This window comes from Lepidochelys olivacea (genome assembly GCF_965140295.1).
Source record: "Lepidochelys olivacea isolate rLepOli2 genome assembly, chromosome: 1".
Classification (NCBI taxonomy): Eukaryota; Metazoa; Chordata; order Testudines; family Cheloniidae; genus Lepidochelys; species Lepidochelys olivacea.
Window position 1 is genome coordinate 353822582 of NC_140411.1, and position 10013 is coordinate 353832594.

A 10013-nucleotide genomic window follows, 5' to 3' on the forward strand; every position below is an offset into this window, starting at 1 on the left:
AGTCCAGCGAAGGGCAACAAAAATGATTAGGGGTCTGGAACACATGACTTATGAGGAGAGGCTGAGGGAACTGGGATTGTTTAGTCTGCAGAAGAGAAGAATGAGGGGGGATTTGATAGCTGCTTTCAACTACCTGAGAGGTGGTTCCAGAGAGGATGGTTCTAGACTATTCTCAGTGGTAGAAGAGGACAGGACAAGGAGTAATAGTCTCAAGTTGCAGTGGGGGAGGTTTAGGTTGGATATTAGGAAAAACTTTTTCACTAAGAGGGTGGTGAAACACTGGAATGCGTTACCTAGGGAGGTGGTAGAATCTCCTTCCTTAGAGGTTTTTAAGGTCAGGCTTGACAAAGCCCTGGCTGGGATGATTTAATTGGGATGAGTCCTGCTTTGAGCAGGGGGTTGGACTAGACGACCTCCTGAGGTCCCTTCCAACCCTGATATTCTATGATTCTATGGCTTATATGCACCAGATGTGTTCAGCATAAGATCCTTTAATAAGCTGCCAGGTACGGCAGAGGTCATTTCAGTAGGGTGTTTTACACACAGTGCCACTAAGGGGCTGAACAATAGAATACAGATTAGCATTCCATTTCGCTGGGGAAGTGGCCATCATCTGCCATCCAGTGCCAGCAGGTGCTGCTCTTAGAAAAGGCAGGTGTGGTACAGCCAGTCCCACAAGAGAACTACAAGGGGCAGTTGGGAACACTGAGATATAACAGATACAAGGAAAGGCAAATGGTCAGCTCCGGGCAGCGGGGCTCAGGCTGCGGCTTCTGTCCCAGGCGGTGGGGCATGGGCTGCTGCTTCTGCCCCGGGCAGCGGGGCTCGGGCTTCCATGATTTATTGTTTATTGCCCATGACCTGTCTGTGACTTTTACTCAAAATACCCATGTCAAAATCTTAACCTTAATCATGAGTCCATTTGAGTCCACTCACTGTCACAGGACGGTGGTGAGACGAGTCACTAAGTAAGATCGTGCCCCCTCTTACCCTGTGGATTGTGGCCTCCACGCTGGGAACTGGCAGCTTGGGCAGAGAGGTCTGGAAGCTGTAGAGCATGGGCTTGCGGCCAGACATCACCTTCACTAGAGCCTGAAAAGCAAAGGAAGAGGCTGGAGTGAAGGAGAAGGGGACTGAGCCCCCACACTCTGCCTGGTGCATTATTAACCATACCACCCCAACACACACACACAGAGCCTTGTACCCCGCTCCACAGCCATGAACCACCCTCCCACCACGCCAGGGGTGAAAGGAACTTAAAGGACTTACCGGTACGCCAGAGTCCTGAGCAGGGGGCATGGCCTCAACCGGAAGAGGCGGGGCCTTTAAATACCCGGGGCTCCAGCCCCTGCAAGGCACCCCAGGCCCTTTAAATCGCCAGCCTGGGGAAGCCAGGCCGAGCCGGTATGCCAGACCGGACCGGCTTACTTCCACCTCTGCGCCACGCAGATATACTGCTGACCTCCCTGTCGCACGCATGCCCAGCAATGGGCTGCCCTGGCACACTCACCACCCAGACCCTGGTGCTCCGGCTCATCTTGCCATGGGGCTCGAACATCCAGCCGTGGTAGGAGAGCAGCAGCTTGAGAGACTGCCGGCAGAGCAGGATCCCCGAGAGCCAGACCCCCGTGGAGAAGAGCGCGGCACTCAGCAGGGTCCGGTGTTGGAAGCTCAGGTAGCGGCTGCCATGAATGAGAAGAGGAAGCTCAGTGCCGGGGCAGCCTTCCCCACCCCCAGGCACCGCGGAGCAGCACGGGGGCACCAGGGGCTCCGGGAATCACTGGGGGCTGCTGGGAAGGGAGCAGCAGCACCAGTGGGAAACCAGGGGAAAGGCAGGGGGGTCCCAGTGGACTTCAAGGGAAGTGTGGTCCAGTGGCTCCAGTGTGGCCTGGAAGTGGGGAGCCCTGGGTTCAAGTCCCTGCTCTGGCACAGACTCCCTGTGTGACCTGGGCCAGCCACTTCGCCTCTGGGCCCCAGCTGCCCCAGGGAGTGACAGACCGGAAAGACTGGCAGGCCCGGAGGCCGCGGTGATGGGCGCCCAGGCGGGCGGAGGGGCTGACACTCACCAGCCGGGCAGGTAGCGCCTGATGTGGCAGACCAGGCCCATGGAGAGGTCAATGCGGCAGTACATGGAGCTCACCGTCGCCATGACAACCACCAGCCAGCTGGAGGGGGTGGCGGGGTACACGCCGGTCAGGACGCTGTTCTGGGGGGAGAGCGCGAGTCAGGGCCACGCGGGGCAGGGGCACCAGGGCGCTGCCCGCCCGGCACATCCCCGTGACCCCCGGCATGCCTCCCCGCTCCCGCCCTGACCGCCGGCGCTGCAAGGCTCCCCAGCCCGAGGCCACGGACCCCACGGGGGCTGGCCCCACACCCGGCAGTGTCCTCGCCCCAGACCCCCAGTGCCCACCAGCCCCAACCTTCGGCACTGCAAACCCCAACCCGGGGCCCCCCTGGCCCCGCACTCCTCTCCCAGTGCCCCCCATGACCCCCTAGCACTGCACCCCCAAGTGCCTCCTGGCCCCACCCTTTCCCATGGCACCACCAACCCCCACCCCGTGGCACCCCCCACTAGCAACACAAGCCCTCAGGGCCTCCCATCAGCACACCCTGTAACCACCCCAGCACTGCACCCCCCAGCCCCCCACCCTCTGCTGCCACCGACCCCGGGGCCCCTCCAAACCCCCCCAGCATCACACTCCCCTCCCAGTGCCCCCTGTAACCACCCCAGCACTGCACCCCCCAGCCCCCCCACCCTCTGCTGCCACACCCCCCTGGGGCCCCTCCAAACCCCCCCAGCATCACACTCCCCTCCCAGTGCCCCCTGTAACCACCCCAGCACTGCACCCCCCAGCCCCCCCACCCTCTGGGGCCACACAACCTGGGGCCCCTCCAAACCCCCCCAGCATCACACTCCCCTCCCAGTGCCCCCTGTAACCACCCCAGCACTGCACCCCCCAGCCCCCCCACCCTCTGGTGCCACACACCCCGGGGCCCCTCCAAACCCCCCCAGCATCACACTCCCCTCCCAGTGCCCCCTGTAACCACCCCAGCACTGCACCCCCCAGCCCCCCCACCCTCTGGGGCCACACAACCTGGGGCCCCCAGCGCCACCCTCAGGCACCAAACCCCCCAGTCTGACAGCTCCCAGTACCACCTCTGCACCAACACTCGAGCACCGCCCCCCGCCCCAGTGCCCTCCCAGACCTGCCCCCCGGCACTGAATCCCCCAGACCCCTTGGGCACGGCCATCCCAACAGTGCAGCCACACACGCACACTGCACCCCCCGGCACTCCCCCTTGCCCCCTCCCAGTGCCCCTTGGCACCCCCCCAGTGCCCCTTGGCACCCTCCCCCAGTGCCCCCCGGCACCACCACCCTCTGGGGCCCAGCTCACCCTGATGCGGGCAAAGCGTTTCTTCCAGGCGGCGACCCCAGACAGGTAGATCTGCTTGAGGGCCTCCCGGCTGAGCCGGACGTCGACGCCCTCGGGGGTCACCGTGAACTGGAAGGCCACGGCCTGGTGCGCTTCCGCCATCTTGGGGGCCCTGCGCTGCCTGCCGGGGGAGGGGCAGAGAGCAGGCATTGGGGTCCCCGCTGAGCACGGGCACTCGCCCCCCCCTTCTCCCCGGCATCGGCTCCTCCTGACACCCCTGTACGCGGCCCGCAAAGCAGCGCTGCCCCCGTCTTCCCCCTGAGCAGGACCCAACAGCCACCCCCTGCCCGGGAACCAGGACCTCCCCGCCCCACGGGGAGCGCCCGACCCCAGCCCAGGGCCCGGGCCGGGGCAGACAGAGGCAGCCCTGGAGGGCGCGGAGGGAAGGGGACCCCGAGACTGGGCCACGGGGCGGTTGCGGGGCCCCTCCGGACCCTGCACACGCAGGAACAAGCCCCGGCTCTCCCCGGGGGCTGGAAACAGAGCCCAGGAGGCCTGGCCCCGCTCTCTTCGGCTCCCGGTGCTGCAACCCGCCAGGGACCAGCTTGCTGCCGGGGCCCGATGCCCCGAGGAACCCCTGCCCCCCGGCAGCGACGGCTCCGGCCCTGACCCCCGAGAGCGACAGGGACGGGTGGAGATGGAGCGTGAGCTTCTCCGGCTGCCTTTGGGCAGCACCCAACACGGGGGGCCCAGGCCGCGCGGGGCAGCCCCAGGGCGCCGGCCTCCTGACCCTGGCGCCGGACGTCCTGGGGATCGATTCCGCCCCCCCGCCCCAACTGCCAGAGAACCCCCAGCCCCGGCCCCACCGCCGGCTCCGGCAGAGCCCAGACAGTGCCCTGCCCCACTCCCGCCCCAGAGAGGGCACTCCCTGCCCCACTCCCGCCCCAGAGGGGGCACTCCCTGCCCCACTCCCGCCCCAGAGGGGGCACTCCCTGCCCCACTCCCGCCCCAGAGGGGGCACCCCCTGTCCCTGCCCCACTCCCACCCCAGAGAGGGCACCCCCTGCCCCTGCCCCACTCCCGCCCCAGAGAGGGCACCCCCTGCCCCTGCCCCACTCCCGCCCCAGAGAGGGCACCCCCTGCCCCTGCCCCACTCCCGCCCCAGAGGGGGCACTCCCTGCCCCTGCCCCACTCCCGCCCCAGAGGGGGCACCCCCTGCCCCACTCCCGCCCCAGAGGGGGCATTCCCTGCCCCTGCCCCACTCCCACCCCAGAGGGGGCACCCCCTGCCCCTGCCCCACTCCCGCCCCAGAGGGGGCACTCCCTGCCCCTGCCCCACTCCCACCCCAGAGGGGGCACTCCCTGCCCCTGCCCCACTCCCACCCCAGAGGGGGCACTCCCTGCCCCTGCCCCACTCCCGCCCCAGAGGGGGCACCCGCTGTCCCAGCCCCACCTCCTACCCCAGCCCCAACTGTAGGCCCTGCCTCTCCCACAGGGGAACCCTCCAGACCCAGAGGGGGCACCCCCTGCCCCTGCCCCACTCCCACCCCAGAGAGGGCACCCCCTTCCCCAGCCCCAACCCCTGCCTCCCCCACAGTGGACTCCTGAGCCCCAGCCTTGGCATGAACTGGAGCCCTCCAGGGGCTTCCCCCACAGAGGACTTCCTAGAGAGGGGAACCCCAGCCCCACTGCCCCCACAGGAGACTCCCCCCAGCCCAGGTTGTAGGCCCTGCTGTCCTCCCACAGGGAATCACTCCCAGGCACCCCTCCCTCAGGGGGCGGCCCTCAGCCCCAGCTCTCAGCCCCACTGCCCCCCCACCCCCAGGGCCCATTGCGCCCACAGGGGACTGACCCCCAGCTCTAGGCCCTGCTGCCCCCCCATGGGGCCATTTCCCCAGCCCCGACCCCCTACATGGGACCAGTCCCCAACTCTCAGCCCCACTGCTCCTCCACCCCAGGCCCCATTGCCCCACAGGGGACTGGCCCTCAGCCCCAACTCTAGGCCCTGCCTTCCCCCCTCCAGGGGGCCACCCCCCAGCCCCTGGTCTCAGCCCTGCCCTCCACCCCCGTGGGGGCCATCCCCCTGCCGTGGGAACTGCCTGTACCCTTCAGACGACCCAGTCGGCTGACGCTGCCCCTGTGGCCCTGGTACTGGTACCCAGCGGGTGGAGATTCGAAGGGTGCAAGTGGGGCAAACAGGAGCCATGCTGTGTTTTCTCAGGGGCACTACGAATGGGCCATTCGGGTGCAGAAGGAGGCGCCGGGTTTGGGGGGGCTCAGGGCTGGGACAGGGGCTTGGGGCGCAGGCTTACCTCGGGCAGCTCCCTCTCAGCGGTGCAGCGGGGGTGCTAAGGCAGGCTTCCCACCTGTCCTGGCGCTGCGGACCGCGCTGCGCCCCAGAAGCAGCCAGCAGCAGGTCCGGCTCCTCGGCAGAGGCACTCAAGCAGTTCAGCATGGCTCTTGCCCGCAGGCACCACGCCCCCCCAGTTCCCATTGGCCGAGAACCGACCAATGGGAGTGTGGAGTCGGTGCTTGGGATTGGGGCAGTGCAGAGCCCCGTGGCCCCCTCGCCTAGGAGCCAGACCTGCTGCTGGCCACTTCCGGGCCAGGTAGGGACTAGCCTGCCTTAGCCGGGCAGCACTGCCGATGGGACTTTTAACGGCCCGGTCGGCCGTGCTGACCAGGGCCGCCGCGACCCAGGGCCTTCCAGAGACAGAGACCCCCAGCGCCCAAGGGCCCAGAGGGATGTGGATCCCCCCGCCCAACCCGCGGACAACCATCCCGTCTGAGACCAAAGGGCTGGGAGGTGGGGGCCAGAGCCGGCTGCTGGGAGGAGTCGGGGCGCAGGCCTGGAGTCTGCCCATGGAGATCAGACAGGGAGCGCCACCCGGAGCTGGGCGGGCAGAGCCGACGAGGCTGTACCCGGCGTTCTGTCCCGCGCGGTGCCCAGCTGGCAACCCGGCTGCTCGGCCCGCGCTGGGCGGGCGTCACGGCAGATGCTGGGCGAGGTGCGTTAGGCCCGGCAGCCTGGCCAAGCCTCCCTCAGGGTCTGGCTCAGCCGGGGCTCATGGCGTGCAGTGGGCGGCTGCAGGCCCAGAGGCCCCGTCTCCGGAGGCGGTGAGGCCGCGTGGCTGACCCTGGAGGAAGTGTGAGACCCCTCGGGGGTCTGGCCCACGGATGGGCCCCTCCTAGAGACTGGGCGAGAGCTGGAGATGTAACCCCGACCCTGTGAATCCGGGACGCCTGAGGGCAAGACAAAGGGAGAGGGCAGAGAAAAAGAAGCCCCCGCTGGTTCCTGCAGCACCTGGCTCAAGGGGGCCTGGCACTGGCCAGGCTGATCTCTGTCGTCCCCTTCATTTCCTCCACAGCTGCTGACCTCAGGACTTCCGGACGCGGTGTCCAGATGAGTCCCAAACCCGGCTGCCTGGACGCACTGCAGACACCGGCTGAGGTGCCGGGACCTTGCAGAGTCACGGGCTCTGACCCAGCGTCTGGCTCAGCAGGACTCTCTGGGCAGAGCTCACGGGGTGAAGTCGGGGGGCTGGAACCCAGCGGCTCGGCCTCGGGGGGGCGAGGCTGTGGGACCCCTTGTGGGGCTGGCGCAGGGAAGGGGTCCCTCCTACACACTGTTTGAAGGCTGGGGCATAGCACGGAGTGCAGGCCGCTGAGACACCCCACTCTAGGCCCTGCTGCCCTCACACGGCTCCCCACAGTACCCGTGTGGCCCCCCCACCCCCCACTAGGCCCTGCCAGCCAATCGCACGCCGTCCTGCGGCAGCTGTGACATTCCCTGGGCTGGGGGCCAGTGGTGCCGTCACGCCAACGGGCAGCTTGGCCACGGCTCCCAGGGTTTGTTTCCATCACATGCAGCTGGGAATGGGCCAAGTGAGGGAAGGGTCAGAGCTACCCAGCTTCCTCGGAGCAGCAGAGAGAGGCACAGACAGACACGGCCAGCCGCGGGCACCAACTCCCCTGTGGGCTGGCACACCCGGCTGCAGACAGACACACGGACACGCCCTGGGCTGGCACACCCGGCTGCAGACAGACACACGGACACGCGCTGGGCTGGCACACCCGGCTGCAGACAGACACACGGACACGCCCTGGGCTGGCACACCCGGCTGCAGACAGACACACGGACACGCCCTGGGCTGGCACACCCGGCTGCAGACAGACACACGGACACGCCCTGGGCTGGCACACCCGGCTGCAGACAGACACACGGACACGCCCTGGGCTGGCACACCCGGCTGCAGACAGACACACGGACACGCCCTGGGCTGGCACACCCGGCTGCAGACAGACACACGGACACGCGCTGGGCTGGCACACCCGGCTGCAGACAGACACACGGACACGCCCTGGGCTGGCACACCCGGCTGCAGACAGACACACGGACGGATACAGACACCCCCTGGGCTGACGCATGCAGCCAGGATCTGGGACGAGCGAACCCACATTAGCGAGTGCTAAATGCTAGGTAAGGTCAAGGAGAGGAACAGCGTTTTTGCACTCAAAGCACAAGAGGCGAAGGGACCCCAACAAGGCAAGGCCCAGCTAGCAAGGGCCAGTGCACCCCCTGCGGAGCCAGCACCTCGAGCGTGTCCCCAAACCCAGCGTGTTAAGAGACCCCCGTGTGATGAAGCGGGACTGTTCTTAATGTTTCCTCTGAATAGTGTGGGGGTGCCTCAGTTTCCCCTAGGCAGTTCTTAAGTATCTAGGTGGTGGGGTAAGGATGTATGATGGTTGCAGAGACCTACAGGGCAGGTGTGTGCAGGGGTCTGGACACAGAGAATGGCTGACACCTTGTTTCCTGGCCACTGATGGCCTGGGCCTTCCCCCCTCAAGGTGAGAGCTAAAGGGTTGGAGAACAAAGGGATCAGGTGCCCTCCTGGCCCGGGAAAGGGACAAAGCCCAGAGGAGGAGGGGCTGGAGAGAGTTTCAGTTTGGGGCTGGCTGGGGACAAGGAGTGAAGTTCAGAGGCGGGCAGGACCCTCTGGCTTCCCCAAGACCCCGCCTGGGCGGACTCACTGGGGGAAGCGCACGGAGGGGCAGAGGATGCTGAATGCTCCGAGGTCAGAGCCAGGAAGGTGGAAGCTGTGTGAGCTGTGTGTCCTGCAGACAGGCTGCTCCCAGAGAGGAGACTTCCCCAGAGTCCTGCCTGGCTTCATGGGGAGCAGTTCCAGAGCATCGCCCAGGGACCCCGTGACACCCCGACACAGGGATGGTGTACCCCAAACACCAGGGAACACAGGCTGCAAATGGGCAGGGTACCCCAGACCCCGTAGCCCCAGGTCCCCCAAAGGCCTATACAAAGGGACAGTGCACCCCTACATGTGCTGTGGACACCCCACCCCCACAGCCAAGCCCAGCCATGGTCCACAGGGGAGTGTTCATCCAAACCCACCATCTGCACCCCAAACCCGGCAGGAGCACGTACCACACAAAGGGACAGCGCATCCCCAACATGCCAAGGACACACGGAGGGCAGGGGGCAACACGCTACAGACATGTGGAGCACAGGGGTCAGCACGGCCCGAACTACGCCCAGGATGGCCAGCAGCTGCAGGCCAGCCTACGGGCACCCTAGCCAGGGCACTGGGAGGCAGTCAGCTGGACAGGCTGGGGACTTGGCTGGCGGCCAACTGAGGCAAAGCGCAGCCTTGGCCCTGCAAGGCCCATCCTGGGTGGGCAGCCCCAGCCCCAGGCCCTGCCCTGCCTGGGGAGCCGAGCCGCAGACGCTGGTACCTGCTCAGAAGGTGCCGAGACTCCGGGCGTCAGCGCCACGTCCGCCCTTGGCAGAGCCCCTAGGAACGGTGCTTCCTGCGTCCTTCAAACCCGCTGCTCTGCGTCCCCTGCCTGCCCCGCTCCACGCTGCCTGTAACAGGACACCTGGCATCCGGCCTCCCTGCGGCCCTACATGGCATCCTGAAATCGGACCCTGCCCCCGCGGGCCACCCCCGCCTCCCCCTCTCACCCGCGCCCCTGCCTGCCTGCAGCCTGCCTGAGGCCCTGGCTAGCAAAGGGCCAAGGACAGAAGTGTCTCACTCCACCCCTGCCCACGATGCCCCCACTCCCGCCTAGCCCCCCATGCCCCTTCTCTGCCCCTCCAGGCAGCTGCCAGCTATAGCACGTGGCTGCCTGTCCTGACCCCTCCTGGCTCTAGCACCGGCTGCTCTTCCCGGAGAATGGCGGCTTCTCACCAGAGACAGCTACTCCAGCCCCAGGGCAGCACCCAAGCCAGGCAGGGGCACAACTGGGCCTGGCCATGCTGCCCTTCCCTGCCCTGCACGGGGGGAGGTGGGGACCTAGGTGGGTGGGTGTCAGAGGGCAGCCACTGCCCAGGGCACCCTCCTGCAGCAGGCCGCAGCATGGCAGGCATGCCTGCCTCAGTTTCCCCTTTCTGAGTCCCCAATAACTCCACACACACTGTCTTGCCTCACCAATACCCTCCATGGGGATGGTTTATTATCAGGCATTGCGCGGACCGTCCCACACATCGGTTCTTTCTCTCCTGCAAAATCACCCAACATCCCGGCGCACAACACCCCCCCCCCCCGCCACAACATCTCACACACCAGCACCCGGACTCCCTGGCACTCCTGCCCTGTCCTTGTACCAGCAGAGCCTCCCCAGTGTT

At 66.6% G+C, this 10013-nt stretch overlaps 1 protein-coding gene across 2 annotated transcripts in view; it reads right to left on the bottom strand.

Annotated features, from left to right (window-relative positions):
* CPT1B (carnitine palmitoyltransferase 1B) overlaps positions 1-9289 on the bottom strand; it is a 36863-nt gene extending 27574 nt beyond the window's left edge. The window contains exons 1-5 of one of the 2 annotated variants that reach the window (XM_084646677.1): positions 9122-9289; positions 3397-3556; positions 2067-2206; positions 1511-1682; positions 991-1092 (exon numbers count right to left, since the gene is read on the bottom strand). In XM_084646677.1, coding sequence (XP_084502803.1) covers positions 991-1092; positions 1511-1682; positions 2067-2206; positions 3397-3537 — 555 coding nt within the window. In that variant the 5' untranslated portion in view covers positions 3538-3556; positions 9122-9289. The remainder of the gene's footprint in view (positions 1-990; positions 1093-1510; positions 1683-2066; positions 2207-3396; positions 3557-9121) is intronic. The other variant, XM_084646676.1, reaches the window with a different exon arrangement.
* Between the last annotated feature and the right edge of the window lie 724 nt (positions 9290-10013).